This window comes from Aptenodytes patagonicus, chromosome 7 (assembly GCF_965638725.1).
Source record: "Aptenodytes patagonicus chromosome 7, bAptPat1.pri.cur, whole genome shotgun sequence".
In the NCBI taxonomy this organism is placed as follows: Eukaryota; Metazoa; Chordata; class Aves; order Sphenisciformes; family Spheniscidae; genus Aptenodytes; species Aptenodytes patagonicus.
In genome coordinates, this window is record NC_134955.1 from 21016477 (window position 1) to 21035891 (window position 19415).

At 44.2% G+C, this 19415-nt stretch overlaps 1 protein-coding gene across 2 annotated transcripts in view; it reads right to left on the bottom strand.

Moving 5' to 3' along the window:
- Window positions 1–19198, bottom strand: part of LRRC56 (leucine rich repeat containing 56) — an 82024-nt gene extending 62826 nt beyond the window's left edge. The window contains exons 1-2 of one of the 2 annotated variants that reach the window (XM_076344277.1): window positions 19164–19198; window positions 5410–5561 (exon numbers count right to left, since the gene is read on the bottom strand). In XM_076344277.1, the coding sequence (XP_076200392.1) occupies window positions 5410–5451 (42 nt within the window). In that variant the 5' untranslated portion in view covers window positions 5452–5561; window positions 19164–19198. Of the gene's footprint in view, window positions 1–5409; window positions 5562–6502; window positions 6582–19163 lie in introns of those variants that run through there. The other variant, XM_076344276.1, reaches the window with a different exon arrangement.
- Window positions 19199–19415: the final 217 nt, after the last annotated feature.

Below are 19415 nucleotides of genomic sequence, written 5' to 3' on the forward strand. Positions count from 1 at the left end.
GGACAATATAAAAAAAGTTCCCTCTCTCACTGCAAACTTAGTTTTGCTTTAGTGTTGCCCTGATTATCCTTTCCTGTCACATGTAAAACCTTCTCACCTTGCACAAATACTGCTTTTAACCTAGACTTGCTGTCTTTATCTGGGGCTTAAGGCAAGAGCCTTTCACATCAGTTGACACTTTCCCACCTTGTTATGAAGAAGCTGGGTAAGTCACTTGAATACTGGTCTCTCTCCTGTGCCTTCCCCTATTTCTCCCATGTGCCCAAAGGTCTTGCAGGCTCTCTCCATTCATTAATATAATAATATTGCAGCGCAGCTCAGTTTTCTGAGACACAAAAAGATGCAGTGTCTCCCCCCACAGGTGAGTGCAGTCTCAGATCAAGCTTACAACCATGCTGCTCATTCACAGGCTATTCTAACCCATGGACTCAGGACTAAGTGACACTCCAAAGCTGCAGAGAAGAAAAACTCTACGTTCTTGGTCTTCAAAGCATTTTTAGTATCCACCATTTAGAAGCATTTCCAGATTCCAGCTAAGAAAAGGACAATAAAACCAGACTTTTTTTCCATCTACTGCTGCATTGCATTTATGAGCCCTTTGAAATCCAAACTTCTGTGCAGGATTTTCCGGGAGGTTCCTGGAATGCGTCAATGGTAACTTCCTTCTCCAAGTGGTAGAGGAGCCAACAAGGAGAGGTGCTATGCTGGACCTTGTTCTCACCAACAAGGAGGGGCTGGTGAGGAACGTGAAGCTCAAGGGCAGCCTGGGCTGCAATGACCATGACATGGTGGAGTTCAAGATCCTTAGGGCACCAAGGAGGGTGCACAGCAAGCTCACTACCCTGGATTTCAGGAGAGCAGACTTTGGCCTCTTCAGGGATCTGCTTGGTAGAGTGCCATGGGACAAAGCCCTGGAGGGAAGAGGGGCCCAAGAAAACTGGGTAATATTCAAGGATCACCTCCTTCAAGCTCAGGAGCAATGCATCCCAACAAAGAGGAAGTCAGGCAAAAACGCCAGGAGGCCTGCATGGATGAACAAGGAGCTCCTGGACAAACTCAAATAGAAGAAGGAAACCTACAGAGGGTGGAAGCAAGGACAGGGAGCCTGGGAGGAATACAGAGAAATTGCCCAAGCAGCCAGGGATCAGGTTAGGAAAGCTGAAGCCCTGATAGAATTAAATCTGGCCAGGGACATCAAGGGCAACAAGAAAAGATTCTATAGCTACGTCGGGGATAAAAGGAAGACGAGGGAAAATGTGGGCCCTCTCCAGAATGAAATGGGAGACATGGTTACCCGGGATACGGAGAAGGCAGAGGTACTCAATGACTTTTTTGCCTCGGTCTTCACTGGCAAGTGCTCAAGCCTCACTGCCAAAGCTGCAGAAGGCAAAGGTGGGGACTGGGAGAATGAAGAGCCGCCCACAGTGGGAGAACATCACGTTCGAGACCATCTAAGGCACCTGAAGGTGCACAAGTCCATGGGACCCGATGAGATCCAGCCGCAGGTCCTGAAGGAACTGGCAGATGAAGTTGCTAAGCCACAATCCACCGTATTTGAGAAGTCATGGCAGTCCGGTGAAGTTCCCACTGACTGGAAAAGGGGAAACATAACCCCCATTTTTAAAAAGGGAAAAAAGGAAGACCCGGGGAACTACGGGCCAGTCAGTCTCACGTCTGTGCCTGGGAAGACCATGGAACAGATCCTCCTGGAAGCTATGCTAAGGCACATGGAGGACAGGGAGGTGATTCAAGACAGCCAGCATGGCTTCACCAAGGGAAAGTCCTGCCTGACTAGCCTAGTGGCCTTCTATGATGGAGTGACTACATCAGTGGACATGGGAAGGGCTACAGATGTCGCCTATCTGGACCTCTGTAAGGCCTTTGACACGGTCCCCCACAACATCCTTCTCTCTAAACTGGAGAGGTATGGATTTGTTGGGTGGACTGTCCGGTGGGTGAGGTTAGATTGGTTAGATGGTTGGATTGGTTAGATTGGTTAGATGGTCGCATCCAGAGGGTAGTGGTCAACCGCTCAATGTCCAGATGGAGATTGGTGATGAGCGGCGTCCCGCAGGGGTCCATATTGGGACTGGTACTGTTTAATATCTTCATCAGTGACATAGTGGGATCGAGTGCACCCTCAGCAAGTTTGCAGATGACACCAAGCTGAGTGGTCTGGTTGACATGCCAGAGGGATGGGATGCCATCCAGAGGGACCTGGACAAGCTTGAGAAGTGGGCCCGCGTAGACCTCATGAGGTTTAACAAGGTCAAGTGCAAGGTCCTGTACCTGGGTTGGGGCAACCCCCAGTATCAATACAGGCTGGGGGATAAAGGGATTGAGAGCAGCCCTGACGAGAAGGACTTGGGGGTACTGGGGGATGAAAAGCTGGACAGGAGCCAGCAATGTGCGCTCGCAGCCCAGAAAGCCAATCGTATCCTGAGCTGCATCAAAAGAAGCGTGGCCAGAAGTTCGAGGGAGGGGATTCTGCCCCTCTACTCTGCTCTGGTGAGACCCCTCCTGGAGTACTGTGTCCAGCTCTGGAGCCCTCAGCATAAGAAAGACACGGACCTGTTGGAGCAGGTCCAGAGGAGGGCCACGAAAATGATCAGGGGGATGGAACACCTCTCCTATGAAGAAAGGCTGAGAGAGTTGGTGTTGTTCAGCCTAGAGAAGAGAAGGCTTTGGGGAGACCTTATGGCAGCCTGTCAGTACTTAAAAGGGGCTTATAAAAAAGATGGCGGCAATCTTTTTAGCAGGGCCTGTTGCGACAGGACAGGGGGGAATGGCTTTAAACTAAAGGGGGGTAGATTTAGACTAGATATAAGGAAGAAATTTTTTACGCTGACGGTGGTGAAACACTGGAGCAGGTTGCCCAGAGAGGTGGTAGATGCCCCATCCCTGGAAACATTCAAGGTCAGGTTGGACGGGGCTCTGAGCAACCTGATCTAGTTGAAGATGTCCCTGCCCACAGCAAGGGGGGTGGACTAGATGACCTTTAGAGGTCCCTTCCAACCCAAACTATTCCATGATTCTATGATTCTATGAAAATACATCATATATGGCATTTCTGAGTTTCAAAGTGGTCTGTTGTTCCCAAACAATTTTCAGTCCATTTTATTAGGTAATTAAGCTGATTGAAGCAAGAGATTCCATGGCTCAGATACACTGTATAAAAAGAGATGAATTCTAGCTGAACTGATAGGAAAATACTAAACAGTGGAAGATGGCACAGGAGCTTATTTAGTAACACACACTCCCAAAATTTTAGCAAGGACAGAAAACTAACAGTAAAAAGGACTTTGCAAAATCAATTTAGGCTACTAATGAGGTTGCATTATAACTGTCCTTCTGGGTCAAGGCAGATGTCCAGCTAGCTACTGTAGTCAGAAACAGATGCTTAAAAAAAGCATCAGAAGCAGGGGTATTCCAAAGCGATCCTTCCCCTGACAGACTGTTTTAATTTCTGGCAATCAGCTGCTCAGTAACTTCCCAAGCCAAAAGGTGCATTGTGTTTGACAGACGGGGAGATATATAGGGAAGCAATTATTTGTCATGTCTCAAGACATGACAGTCATCCAGCAACTAAAGAAACCACAGGAATTTTATCAGGAAGCAGTTTTTGAAAAAGAAAAAGTGCATTTTTCCATCATATTTGTTTAAATTGTGGAAGACACTGGCATAGGTTTTGTGGAGGCTAAAATTCTAAATGAAGTCAAAAGCAGTTAGATATAATTATGGAGGATTCATCTATCTGTCCATACCATTCATTAATTTATAGCTTCCTTTTGCATCATCTCCTTTTTCACCTTCTCTTCTAGCTGAAAAGCCTCATTTATTTTGTCTGTTTTCCATTTCTCATCTTTGTTGTATTTCATGGAAACAATTTCAGTTCTGCCATTTACCCTCCAGGATGACCAGAACTACACATAAGATTCAAGATATGGCCACAGAGACAGTACATGAATTTACGCTGTTTTCAATTCCTCTTCTTAGAAGCTTTAACACTGTTTGTCTTTTTGACTAGCTGCAAGATGATATTTTCAGAGAACTACAACAGTAGCTTAATACTCTTTCCCAAGTAGCAATAATTTGCTTAAAGCCCTTCATTCTATGTATGTTTCTTTCCCCTAGGTTCATCACTTTGAACTTGGGTGGATACTCTATTACAATAAAACAAAAACATACCCAAGCCTACTTATGCTAGTAAAATAACAAAAAAAGAAACGAAAGTAGTATTAGAACTCAACTCTAAAAAATTAAATTAAAACTCAAGATGCAAAAGATGTAAGATAAACAGACAGTGTTATGCTATACTTCAAATACTGCTTCCTGATGTAAGACACCACAATCAAAGGAACAAGTGCTTTCTGAAATCTTTAAAAAAAAAAAAAAACAAAACAGATAATGCTTCTTTGAACTGGCCAGGGTCCACAATCTTTTCCTTTTAATACAGATACATTAGCCTTTATTACATCTGCCATGGCAAATCTGGTCTTCTGATTTGTATTATAGCAAGTACTTGTGCCTCTACTGATATAATAGGTTTTGCTCCCAATTGTTTTTCAAGCCAACATATGAATCTACAGAAGGTATAAAAACTCTAACCACTTTACTAGCAAATTAAAATTATGCAGATGTACCTAAATTAATTTCTGTGAAAAGCTCATTAATTTTTCTGATTTAAAAAATAACCTCTTCATAATTCCTCCCAAATAAATATTAAGCCATTCCCATTAGTGACAAATGTAGCAATCCCAAATTTATGGTATATTACACAATGTTACTATTTTGCAGCACTAAATTTTATACTACTTCAAACTTAGAGAATAAATGTGGTTTCTTTACTATGTCCCCTAAGGAGCTTCAGTTAGATAAGCACATGCATCATCATCATCATAAATAATAACATCATTCCAGTCCAGTGCTAAACTCACATCTGGTCTCACAGTGAATCTGAATCCTGCTTTTATATGGGATCCGGTCCCTCGAGTTGTGTAAGAACAGGCTGATGGCATCCCAGGCCACGGGCAGAGCCTGTTCTCTCTTCTGCTGACAGTAGCATACAATTAAACTAACGAATTGAACTGCCCATATGGGGATGTACCCACATATCAATCTCTTGAGAGGTTGGACCTACAGCAGCATAGTAATTCTCAGTGTTAAAGCCAAGAGAGAGAACACAAAGGCCAGAAAAAACCCACAACACCCCCTCCAACAAAACCTGTTAATGACAGCAACTCTGAGATCTGACATGCCTGAACGCTGCATTTTTAATCCAAGTTCTTTCAGGCAAATTCAAATAAGACAAAATAACACAAAGCAGAGAAATAAAATGAAACGGGAGAGTAATTTAAAAAAAAAGTTCTGAAACATTTTCAGTCTTTTGTACAATTAAAATTATTTTACCTTTTCTTCCAATGCTACTGTTCTGCGTCTTTTGTTTCCCATCCCTCTCCTACAGAGATTTTCATTTACTAGTCACAGCTGTTCATCTCCATTTATCTTGAATGACGCAGATGCTCATAGTGCAATTTCTTGTTTGATTGCTCCATATCCTGCTAAACAACAAGAACACAATCTTCAAGAGAAAAACAAAACAAAACAAAACAAAACAAACCCAGAGACTCTGAGCATTCCACAATTAATAATAAAAGAGCACTTTATCCACTGTAGCAGCAGAAGTCCATACTCAATAGGTCTTAAAAGTGTAACAGGACATGAAGCAGTACAGCCTAGAAGAGCTTAATGAAAGTGTAATTGAAAACAGTTTCCCAAGGAGATCACGAGAAGGTGAAGGATTTGGTACAAAAGAATCCACATATTTGCAAAAGAAGTTATTTACTGAACAATTATTTACTCAAAGAACAGTCATTTCCTAGGCTGGAGGAGTAAGTTGAATCTGTGTTAGAGAAAACATTGCCATCAGGCTAGCACGGGGTAAAAGGCTGAAGTCAACATGTAATACATTTTCACTGTATCACTTATCAGAAAATTTTGCCTTGTAAAAGCAGTCAGAATGGAAAATAATAGGTGAGCAGGAATATTTATATCAGGAAACAATGACTATAGAAGATGGGTACAGAGCCAGGATAGCACAGGCCTCACAGACAGGCCAAGGGGAGAGCTTAAGATACCCAATTAACTAATTACTGTCTGCTAAAAACTATGGGCACAGATTGCGAGTCTCTTGCTGATGGTGGGTTCATCCCCAAACCATTCTCCATATCACAAAGGGGCCATGAGTAGGACAGGGACCATACCTAAGCCCTTTCTGCAAGAAGCTGAACAAAGTTTAAAGCCTATAAACCCAGCATTGGCGAGTCTCTTCAGTCATTCAAGGGAAGCTGAGGAGTCGCTATTGGAGGAGCCATGTTCTCTCAACGTGAAATACACAGGGATGCTTCTACAACTTGCAAGTGCCCGGGACTATTTATTCATCAGCATTTTTCTCCTCAGAGCTCTACCAAAGCGTAAAATTTAAACACACCATTAAACCTACCAGATTCATTATCAACACTGACATAAACGGAGACCTTCAGGTGCTTCCACCTCTGCGTAGGTCTTCCTACAGCAACGCACACTCTTGGGGTCTTCGAGCCCTGGGACACATCAGACGTGTACCATACCAGTCAACGTGTCACCACAAAGGCCTTTTTTAAAGGCACTTAAACGTACGTGTGCAAATACTGGGTAACAAAGGGGAAATCACCCCTTAGGCCAGTTCCCACGCCCGCCACACACACAAAGCCACCTCCAGGCTGCCACCCCCACTACCCCCTCCCTCCCACGGACGAGAAGCACGATCCCTCCCCACGGGCCTGACTGCTGGTGGCGGGGGGAGGCCGGCTCCTACCTGTAGGCCGGGCTGGGCCGGGGGCGCTGGGCTGCGCGGAGACTGCCCGTCGCCCGGCAACCGCCGCCGCGACCGCGCGCGGCCTCGGCACCTGACCGGCGCTCGCGGCTCCGCCCCCGGCTCCCGCAGCTCCGCCCCCTGCCCCGCTGCTCCGCCCCCGTGGCCCGCTGCTCCGCCCCCGGCGCCGGCGCCCCGCCCACTCCCGCGCCCGCACCCGCTCACTTCCCCGCGCCCGCCCATCCGGATTCCCCCGGGCCCGTCTGCGAGCTGCGGCCGGGAGAGCAGCCCGAGCAGCGGCAGCGACGTACCGCAGGGTGCTGTGGACACCGAGAAGAGCTACAGCCTCCTCACTGCCTGGGCGAGGAGGAGGGATAGAGTTTGGGGATCCTTCCGAGGCAGGAAGGGATCCTGGCTGGAAGGAGCAGAGGAGGATGCTTGCAGGGGGAAGAGTGGAAATGTGAACAGCAGGAGCGAAGTGGGGAGAGCAGGGGTGGGGCACGGCATTAAGGACAGGAACGGGACGGGAAATGTAGGAGGACCCTACAGGGGATTTGGCTGGCAGGTGACCACACAGCTGAAGGAGTCGGGGTGACAGTAGGAGGAGGGTTGAGGGGATCTCTGGTACCAACAGAATCTGAAACCTTCTTTGCGTCGGGTAGCTAATAATACCATCATGCACAAAGGTGACTCCGCAACCCTGCAGTTAGCCTGTATACAGGGAACAGCTTCCCTGAGGCAATCACTCCATTAGCTGAAGTGGTGAGTGGCTGTGTTGAGGACCAAAAAATACGACTTGTGATGCATAACAAGGCTGGTTTTACCAAATCATTTTGCATTTAAAAAAACCAAACAGATTAAAAGACTAAATTTCCAGACCAGAGTGGTCAAAAGATTAGATGTGGCAGAATGAAGTTTGTCATAATCTGGATCCAACGGATGTTGTTCAAATTTTGTTGGTGATGTGATCAAACATCTCTGTTGATGCAAGACTGCAACTCCGTTGCAGCTCCATGAGCAGCAACATGCTATTCTGTCCCCATTCACCATCTCCTGGTTGGAGATTGTCATGGCATCATCGTATTTCTTTTTCATTATTCAACCCCGATACAAATAAAGAATACTTACTAATTTGGGGGGGGGGGGGGATTTTCTGGGACATCAGAAAATCACAGTGCCATCAGTGCCAAGTGCACACCCAGGGCACAGACAGGCTAGTGTACGGGATTAACTTCCTGTGGTTTAACGAGTTACCATGAATCTGCAGAGCCATCTTAACTGACCACGTTAATAACCCTTCCATTCTCTAAACCAAACATGTTTGCTTTCCCTTAATATGATTTATTTAAAAAAGCAAGGGACTAAAGCACAATGCAGTCAGTTTTCACAGCTCCACTGAGAGGCAGTAATTCATTAAACCAGGTTAATTCAATCATTCAGACTCATCTCTCCATAAATTAAATTTGCCTGTTCGAACACATGCATTACCTGATCTTTCAGACTCATCACAATATATTTATTCAGAACATTGTTCTTACCATTCTCACTCACACTTAGGAGGAATCCACATTTCCACACTTGAGATAAAGGATTCATAAGTCAGGCACCTAGGAAAACGGGATCACACCCTCAATGGTCCCACATGAAAAGCCTGCTTTTTCAGGGGTTTACTTTCAGGATGGTACCCAGTGTTTTGTTGAGAGCAGGCCTTAGCAGTGTTTCTCTTGGGGGCAGAAAGGTAGGAGGTCTGGAGGGAAGATGCAGAGTCCTGCCTGCCATTTAGAAGAGACTGGGGTTTTGAATACCCTACTTGCATGCACTCACCCCCTCACACCTCCAATATATACCGTACCTTTGCGAGGATGTTGGAGAGCAGCAGCTGCTGGTGGATTGCATCAGCATTTCCTCTGCAACAACATTAAATTTACTCTAGGGTTTGGAAGATACTATCTTAGACCATAGGTCAGGAAATGTGTTGACTCCCCTCTTGCAGGGTCTGATGGTCAATTAACGTCAGAGAAAATCACCAGGGGCCTGATTTTCCAAGGTGATGAGCGCATTCAGCTCCACCTGGTGTCATTGCAGTCCAGCTGCCCATCTTCACAGGAAGGAAGGCAATGGGCCTTGACATGCTCCAGGAAGGTAGTGTGTTTCAGTGAAAACAACACTGAATCAAGCATCTGTCCCTTGAATTTTATTCCCAACTCAGCCATTTATCTTCCAGGTAACTAGCTCAAGTCACCTTGACTCAGTTTCCCCCCACACCTCTTCTTGGGACACACTTCCCAAGGGTTATCTATGGAGTAAGTGTATCGTGTATGCACACATCTGCATGGTAGTTTACTTCTTTTTCTTCTTTTGCTGGAAATAATCTTGTTACGGCCAATCCAGCCTGAACTATTTGAAACAAATCAAAGAAGAAATGCATCTTTCCATCATTGAGCAAGAGAAAAATCTGGCACAATTTCAGGGTAAATACAGGAGCTTTATGTCTGCCCTGTTCAGAGTTACTGTAATTGTGCTGGCACCATTCCCGGAGCTGAGCTAAGGTCAGTGAGAAACCTGTAAATTAATAACTGTGGAGCTGATGTGCTCTCTATCCAGGAATCACGTACATTCGTGAAGCTTTATAAGAGAGAAAAGTTATGTTTCAGTTTTGCCAAGAAACATTTACAATTTTTAAATCTTAATATTGATAATTAGCATACCCTGGACCTATTCAGAGATGTTGGACCTGATTCTGATCTCACCATCACAGGAACTCCACAAAACAGATTAGTCTGGATTAATTATATTGGTGCTACCCAAATGAACAGGAATCAGGTGAAACTTTCTCTGAAAACCAAGCCTAGATGGACATGCTTTTCCTTTGGGGGCTTATCTTTCTTACAAAGAAGAGATTCATCTGTCCTCCTGGTTTTATCCAGTCACAAGCAACATTCAGTCATCCCAGTCACTAATTCATATTATGAGTAATAGCTCATAATATTAATGAGTAATAGCTAATTGCTGTTGCCACTTGCATTATTAACATTTAGGAATTCCATTGTACTACAATCTATAGGACCAGAAGGGGCTTTCTGGTCAGAGGAACCAGTTTTCTGCTATTGCAGGTAGCCACATCAGAGTCATTTAGATACCTGTCAGTCTCTTCCTCCTTCTTCTGAAAGATGGGTCCAAAGCCTCTCTCTGAAAATTACAGACCTCCTAATTTATAGGCTAAAATTATTTATTGCCAAGTTATACCTACTTTTTCTTTTGCCAAATTATTTTTCAGCTTAAAATCACGCTTCCCCTCTGATGTTTGCATTCCTGATATATTTATAGGGGCCACTGTCATCTCCTCTTGACATTTATTTTGCTAAGTCATACAAGCCAAGCTCAAAATCTCCTGTCATTAAAGACAGGCTTGCAATTCTTTTCATCATCCTGGTTTTTCTTTTCCAGCTTTTCTTTCTTGAAGACGGGTGACCAGAACAGTATAATTTACTCCAGATGTCTTGTTCAGTAGAATAAATACTGTCTTTTCTGTACTGTAAATGTCTGGTATATTCTGGGGTCACCTTATTAAGGTCATATCAAATTGGTCGCTCATAATCATCAACTATTAAGATGGGGTTCCTCTCTTTCTTTGTCACTCCCAGTTGCAAAGGCAAGTGGAATGGAAGTCCCCACTGTAGTAAAAGGTTTTGTAAGTACGTGACCCTGCATTGTGTATCACTACATTTTATTCTATTCCTATTACCCCATCCCCTTCTTCCTGTCTTCCTCTGATGATACCCCTTAATCATTAGCAAATGTCATTAGCATGCTTCTGTCTTTTCCAAATGGCACCAACAGAAATTGAATATTGTCCATAAGAACCTCCACTACAAACTATCTTTCAGCCTGATAGTCCCCCTTGCAGCATGATCTCTTCTCCTCATTAGCCAGCCCTGTAACCACCTTTTTGTCTTGTGAGAATCCCTTTTCCAGCAGAACTACCAATTTCCTTTGGGACACAGTACTGAAGGCTGTCCTAAAGTCCCAAACTAGTAGTGTTGTTTTCATCTAGCAGATTAGTCCTCTTACCAGAGGTAGGTATAATCCACTTTTGGTAAACTCTTGCCACATTTTCCCATGTCTTTACTTATGCTTGCAGTCAAAATTTGTTCTAAAATGTTACATACTGTTAGGGGTCAGACTGATGGGTGTATGTTAGCCTACATCTCCTCTCTCTTGCCTCTCAGCTTCTTCAGAACTGGCGTGCATTTGCAGTCCTCTATTTCTGTAGCATCATCCCAAATGTGACAATTTTGTTTAAGATGTTCTTTCAGTACTGCAAGGCAGAAATCACTCAGTCCCCAAGTGTATTAAACTCCTGAAATTTTGCTTTCCCCCTGGATAACTTCCATTTCTGTGCAGTTTTCATTAGCCATCTTACCACCGCCACAGTGTTATACATCTCTATTGAAAGCAGAGGAACAGGAATTACTTAAGCTGTAAGTCCACACCTAGATGATCTTCAGGCTTGCCCCATTCAGGTTTGATTTTCAACTATTAATCTTTACACAAAAAGGTGTCAATACAGCTAACGCTACCAGGATGCATACCATGCATGGTAAAAGATGTGCCTCCAGAAGCTTATTATTCCAAGTATATAATACAGAGCAAGGATATTCATCCCCATTTCATACAAGACAAAAATTAAAACTAATCTGAGATTAAGTGAGGAATTCATACTATGGTACTGCCATCCCCATCCAGACTGCTGCTCTGCTGGAAAACTCTCCCATCTTCTTGTATTGCATGATAAGCAGAACACAGAGTACCTTTGGTAATTCCTCTATTGGTTAAGAACTAGCAACTACCATGGCATTTTCAAAAAAATCAGCTCAGGTCTGCAGAAAGAGCTTTGGTTGAAGTCTTGACTATGGCATTAACCTCATGATTTCAGGTGCTTGAAGTCACTGCGTTCAGAAGATGGTGTAAGAACAATTTCAACCACAGCAGGTGTTTAGGGCTTCATCCTCAGAAGCGATGAATGAAGCCAGGAAGGAGTAAGAACTGATCCAAAGATCCGGAGGATGACAGGAGTCTGTGAATTGAATTTATTTTACTGTCACTGCACCTGGCATGAAAAGAAAAGGCAATGAGAGGATTCAGTTAAAAAAAGTCTTCTCTGACTCACTGAATCCGGGCATTTGTTTTTGCTCCTTTTCATAGGCTTATGTGAATTCATAAACTGCAATCTGAAAGGAAAGCTTCGGCAGGCAACATATGGCATTTTGTACAAAGCTGTATCTTTTCAAGCTGAACTAGACCTAGAAAAACTTTCACTAACAGTTTTTATAGAGTATTTTAACTCACACTGAAAGATGGGTGGTCATAGTTTTTCTTTGTCCTTGCTTCTGCGAAAAAGTAAACCAAACTACTGATGTCACCAAAGTCGTACAGAAACTGTGTGTTGCATCTGAAGGTGACCTTGCGTTCCAAAGGTCCTGAGCTAGGTCCTGAGTGACAGAGCCTGTCTCCTCTCACTGCTGCATGCTTGTTCAAGGAAAACAACCCCCCTCCTTGGCTTGGTAGAATTTCGGGGTATGTTTTCGGGTTACTAGAAGGCAATAAAAACAGCAAGTGGCACCTTCTCATGGTGAAGGGTCTCTTAGAGAAAATGTAAGCTTAAGACAGGCTTCAAATGTGTTGGGATATCTCATTAGCTTAAGCCCTAATCGGATTCAGCTCTGCTGGGAGGAAAGATCTCTGGTGGAATCCTACTTACTTTCAAGCAATACCCAGTGCAGATGCCACAACAGAGGGCTCTTTCCTTCCTTTGTGGTATTGCTTTAGAAAGGCAGGTTTTGGTTCATGAAAAGTGATTCTACCCAGAATTGGTTGCATTACAGTGCAGTTGAGATGATTGATCAGGATGAAAGACATGAGGTAGCAAAGGTGAGACAAGGCACTGTATTAATATTTGAGCCACCAAGCCAGGATTTCCTAATTCCGGAAGGGCTTATCTCCTAATTCTGCCTTAATTTTAATGAAGAGTTGTAAATAAATGAATAAATAAATAAATAAATAAATGTAAGATTTCTCTCCCTTCCCATTTTTTACAGGAAAAAGGAAACAAAAGCTTTCTTATCTGAAAAAAATATTGAGAACCAGAAAAGCATGCTTGCCCTCCCTTGTGTTTATATCATTCCTGACTCAAGATGAATCAATGGTAACTTGAAATGCCTGTATATAAAAGAAAGATTATTGTTTTGTGTCTCTCTTCCAGGCCACTCTTCCTCAGTTTCTTTTGGGTCAAATTATTTCCTGGTTTTGGAAAGCTCAAGGATGCTATCTGCACGCATCTGCTCTTCCAGGGTGTGGCACCCTGTCCCACTGTATGGGACAAGTCTAAAGCTGCTCTACAGCTGCCAGGTGGTCACTTTTACTAAAGAGCTGGTAGGTTCAAACCCCAATGTTGTTACAACTGTAGTACCACTAGAGAGGTTTCATTCAGTTTAGGGGCATCACAGTGCTTGGTGTGCTAGAAATCCTCAGCAAGAGAAGGTCTTGCTGAGAGGGCTTAAAAATGGCAGGCTTAAAAGAAAAATATAAAAGGAATAGCATTGGCTGTGGGATTAATGCCCCTGGGACACAGAAGGCCTCTTGCTGATGCTATTTATAATTCACATCTGGTCCACATTGTTGGTGGTCCTTGCATTTCTTCTGGGATGAATTCCACAGTCAATGATTGAGTTACAACTTTGTTTTCAACATTAAACTAAGAGAAAAATGAATTGATGTTGGAAAGGAGTTAAGTTCAATGACTGTTTCACCAGTTTTTCAGGAGCCTCACTTGTTCCTTGCAGTGTAAAGAAACTTGTGGCCTCACTGTGCTTTTAGGTCTGTTTTTCCAAGCAGGTGTTAGCTGTGAAATTCATCTAGCTGTCTTCAGGCAAGGGAACCAGAAGCTTTGCAATGTGTACTTGCTTTTTGTGCCAATGCAAAGCCACCACAAAATGTTACCAAATCAGAAACGTGTCACAGAATCATAGAATCGTTTAGGTTGGAAAAGACCTTTAAGATCACCAAGTCCAACTGTTAACCTAGCACTGCCAAGTCCACCACTAAACCATAGAATCATAGAATCATAGAATCATTGAGGTTGGAAAAGACCTCTAAGATCATCGAGTCCAACCGTCGACCCAACACCACCATGTCCACTAAACCATGTCCCTAAGTGTCTCATCTACTCGTCTTTTAAATACCTCCAGGGATGGTGACTCAACCACTTCCCTGGGCAGCCTGTTCAAATGCTTGACATCCCAATTCAGTGAAGAAATTTTTCCTAATACCCAATCTAAACCTCCCCTGGCACAACTTGAGGCCATTTCCTCTTGTCCTGTCATTTGTTACTTGGGAGAAGAGATGGACACCCACCTCGCTACAACCTCCTTTCAGGTAGTTGTAGAGAGTGATACGGTCACCCCTGAGCCGCCTTCTCTCTGGGCTAAACGACCCCAGTTCCCTCAGCTGCTCCTCATAGGACTTGTTCTCTAGACCCTTCACCAGCTTCGTTGCTCTTCTCTGGACATGCTCCAGCACCTCAATGTCCTTCTTGTAGTGAGGGGCCCAAAACTGAACACAGTATTCGAGGTACGGCTTCACCAGTGCCAAGTACAGGGGCACAATCACTTCCCTACTCCTGCTGGCCACACTATTTCTGATACAGGCCAGGATGCCATTGGCCTTCTTGGCCACTTGAGTCGATTTATATTCACTTCCCATCAGTGTAAGTGACAATATACAGTGTGAGGCAGTGGAGAAATTGGGGCTTTTAAAAAAAGTAATCAGGGCAAAGCACCAGTTTGCATGCCATTACACCACTAGTTTGCATGTACTTTGCACAGTTCTAAGCTTACTCTGAATGCAACTCATGTACACCAAGGCTTTCAGCCGTCACTGCAACAGCATCACCACGAGCCACACTATAGATAACAGCTTTGGCAAAAGTCCTTCACAAATCTGTCCTACAGGGGAAGAAATAAGGTGGCTGGGGCACAGTCTGCAGTAGTGGAGGGAGGAGGTCAGCAAGTAGATAAGGGGTCAGGCAGTTCTGCAGACTGGAAAAAACGCTGCATACCCTGTGCATCCCCATGCACACCTATGTAATCCTAGCATCTATAGCCTGGAAGACATGGCTTTCTGTCCTAACATGCAAAGAGCCGGAGCGCTTCTTTTGCCTCAAGTGCCTTGCCCATTCCTGGTGCTCCCAGGGGTGTTTCAGCTCCATGGTCTACTAGGTGCTTGCTTCTGGCTCAGCATCAGTGAATGAACTGAGCAAAGGCAAAAATGGTCCTATCTGCTCTGTCAAAGGAACCCTTGACCTTACACATCTGCTTCTGCTGCATGCACGCTGTATTCGAGTCCAGCAAATATTACACAGGAATGAAAAGTGATGCAACTCACCACCATCCTGTACTGAGATTTTCCCCAGAATTTAAGGGGCTCACATTGCCTTTTCCATGGATAGCCTCTTTGGAAAGCCTTGGGATTCATCTGTATTTGGGTCATTGTCATGTGTAACTTCCTCTAGACTACTAGAAGGAATCCTATCCTCATAGAGAGGGAAGGATGTTTCCCTGTTCTCAAAATGACAGGAGAGACCTGATTTCCAGATACTCTCCTTACAGCCCTGGCTCTAATTTTGCATAATCCGCGCTTAGGAAACGGACTATGTACTTTGTTATTCCAGCAGCTAAGTTAGATTAGTGATGAGAGAAGATGGATTATTGGTACGCTTCTGTACTTTTTATGCACTGTCTAGAAGTTTCAGTAAAATTCAGCTCTGCTACCTAACTCAGCATTCTGGGTAAGACCAAGACAGATGCTCAGGTAGTATTTCAGAGTACTGAAAATGATAAAACACAACCCAGTCCACACAAATCTCACACCTACCTCAAACGCCTTGCTTGACAGTTTGTTTTCAAGGCTGGATCTGTCAGCAGCCCCAGTGGCTGGTGACAGCACGTGGTGGTGAACATGGCATGTTGTCTGCTACAAGGGATTCCAGCCATGCTTGTAGGCCAGCTCTTTGGCCATGAAAACCTGCACTTTATCACTGCATGCTTACACTTCTGGCTAAGCACTCCATCTCAGTATCCTCTTTTCTTGAAACACCTTAGAAGAGACCCTGGGGTAAACACTTATAATGGTTTAATAGAAACTCCTAGTGCCTGAGCTGAGTGGTGTGTATTTGGCTGAGCCTTCATCAGAAGACAGAAATACAGAATGGGAATCCTCTCGTGACCACAAACTACTGTTATCTGTAGGAGCCATGATGCTCCTGTAGTACTGTGACTCATCTCCATTCACTTCCTACAGTCTGAGCAAAGACCTTGCATTTCCAGACTTGCCCACCATTGTTAGCAATGGACATGGACCTTTGACAATCTCTGTTTCAATTTGGATCTGAACTTTTGGAAAACATAAAGGGGGCAAAACCAGTGCTGGATTTGCACCTGGCCTTTTCTAATATGATGGGATGTGGAGACTTGATTCATTTAAAGTATTGCCGTAATGAGATGAGCAGAAGTTCATGCATTGCATTAGCATTATAGTAACACAAGTCTGTGCAGTGTTTGGCTCTTGCCATTTTGTAGTGGAGGCCAGTGTAGACAGATATGTCTAAAATACTACCAAGCAGTGTGGTGAAATGTGTGTCCCCCCAACAACTCCCAGCCCATGACCACTGCCAGAACCTGTCTTGCTTGAAGCGCACACAAGCCTCCCCTGTCCTGCCCTACACTGGTCACTGCCTATGCCATGCTGTGGATATGCTAACACAAGGACATTCATTAACAGACATTCGCAGTGATCTTGTGTATCAAACACTGGCAGCTGGCTAATTTCTAAGTTATCATCAGTTGACTACTCCCTGCAGTAGCAGATCAGAGTACAAGTTAAACTAGTGTTAAAAATACATTTCCTTCTCATTCTCCTTAAAAGTCAGTGAAAACACAAGCGTGCAGCACTCAGCTATGTATACAGTGCTTACTGGCTAGCTCCTGGTTTGTGGAAGGCAGATTTTCCAGGTGCAGTTCACAACTTTCTTTTCTAGAGAATTGAGCAGCTGGACGTATGCCTAGAGCTGTTTGCATAGGACACTTCTTTCTCCTTTGAGATACTTGCCTCACAACACATTCAGCCCTTGGCAACCTGGAGAGTGAAATATAAAGACTGGGGGGAAATAAATAAATAAATAAATAAATAAGCAAACCATGAGTGTGATCCCAAACCTACTGAAGTTAAAGGAAGTGATTTCGGATCACATCCACCATCTAGCCTACAAAGAGGTGCTAAACTAACTTTAAGCTATTGGGCTTTCCAAAACTACCATCTCCACAAAGACCATATTTATAAAATGTTGTTGTGTTGATTGACAACCGTTGTGATAACTCCTGGTCAGTGATCATTAAAATAAAATCCTTGTTCCAGCAGCATGCTTGGCTGCAGCAAGAGTTCAGTGGAACTGTTGCCTGCTGCATGCAATGAGTACAGGATCTTAAAACATAGAGTGAAAAACCCTGTTTGTCAGAGTCAACATCCCAGCAAGGGCAGATCCTGTACCACACACCTTCTTGTTTGTGATCGCATGCTTGAATTGCTTCCTCATCATTTATACAGCAGCTATCTAGGAAATATGTTCAGGGAGTATCCTAGTACTTGGAAGCACAACTTTCCGATATGCCCATTTTTTAACCAAGATGTTAGGCAAACATCTTAGCTGCTGAGAAACAGAGGTCCCTGGGACCACCCTACCCTGCTGATAAATCTGGAAGCCTTCCTGCTGTGTGGCATGGTGCATGGCCAAGTCCCAGATACATGGGAACCAGGGCTGCTTGCTCTAGAGGTGCACTTCCCATTGATGCAATGGGCAGGACTAGGGAGAAGAAGGGATTTGGCGCCTGGGGTCTCGGATAGCTGATCAAGATAGCTAGGGACTAGGGCTAATGACAAAGCTCTGTCTGGATGGAGAGACAAAGGAGAGAAAATAAATAAAAAGCAGGAATTAATCTGAGGAATATTTCAACCATGGTCCCTGAAAGGCCATAGGTAAGGAAAGATCTTAGAGTAGGAAACGTCTCCAACTTGGACATAGCAACATCTGAGTACCTTTCATCCAGCAAATTCGTAACACTGTTTATGCAGGAACTTTTTATCATCTTCCCTGCTGCAGCATAATATCTGCTTAAGCCTGACATTTTAAAATACCTCTGCCACATGGAGACGGGCAGGTGACTCAGTACAAACATGCAGACCTCAGCTTGGCCCTTTGATAAGTGCCATCATATCGCAGTACAGCTTGTGAAACCAACAGCTATGATATGCTCCTGGAAAAAAGCATGCCAGACAGAGGGTAGATCTGCTTGCATAGTCACTGCACCTGGCATTACAGCTTATGTTACCATCTAGACTATCTACAGGTATCAACCCATCTACGGATGGAGCTACTCTGGGACAACCCTGGGGAACTGTGGGCTCGGGATGGGGTGTGCTGCTCGCTGCTGTACCAAAGCCAGTTGAATGAGGTCTCGGAACAAGGTGCAATTTTTGTGTCAACAACGGGATCATTAATATGAGCATCAGCAGGCTTCAGATCAAATCCCTTTCCTGGAGTGACGCAAAGGGAGTAATGAAGTATTTTTTGTTGAGCCTAAAGCTGAGCTCCCCTTCTCCAGACTGCAGCATACAGATGGTGGGAAGTGCGTGCGGACAGAAAGGTCTCTGCTCTCTAAGCCTGCCTGGCTCCTTGCCCAAGCTTCAAATGTAGCCTCCGAGGGTTTGACTCGAGACAATTTGATGGATACTGTGTGGGTGCTGGAGGCAAGAGAAGCCAAGAAAATGAGGGATCTGTCTGTCAGCTGATCTATTTACTCAGATTTTTAATGCAAACCCTTCATTTCTGTAAATACACTCTGCATGCTGCTATAGGTAGGGTATGGTTATAAGTGTGATACTGTGAGAAAAGGGTGCAATACATGAACCAAAACTGAAGAGTTTTTCATCTACGGACCACATTCCTTATACATGGTAATAACATCCATGTGATAAATTCATTTATTTCTGCAAACAGGTCATAAATTACATGTCAGCATAGTAATCCCCATTTATCCCATTCTTTGACCTCCCCTGCAATATGCCTATTGAGTCTTCCCTACTTGCACTGCTTTTAACTTTACCAAGTGCCTTAAGCCCTCTGAATTTTGATCATTGATTGCCAACAACTGCAGTGATTAAACTGAAGCCTGAACCATCCCCATTAATAAAAACTCACCGCTTGCCTTTTCTGCAAATCAGATTTCAACAGCACTCCTCTCCTCTTCCCTCTTGTCTGGCTCTGACTGAAAAAAATATGCAGGACAATTTGCCAGGGTTAATTTTTAATAGTGTCCTCACTGCCGCAGCGAATGAAGTCATTTATTATCCAGCAGGCAGCATGCTAACACGCTAGGCAATAACAAATGCTAAAGGAGGTGACTCAGGCATAAGCAATCAGGCGGAGTTTTACATTCCCACCTGCCAGATG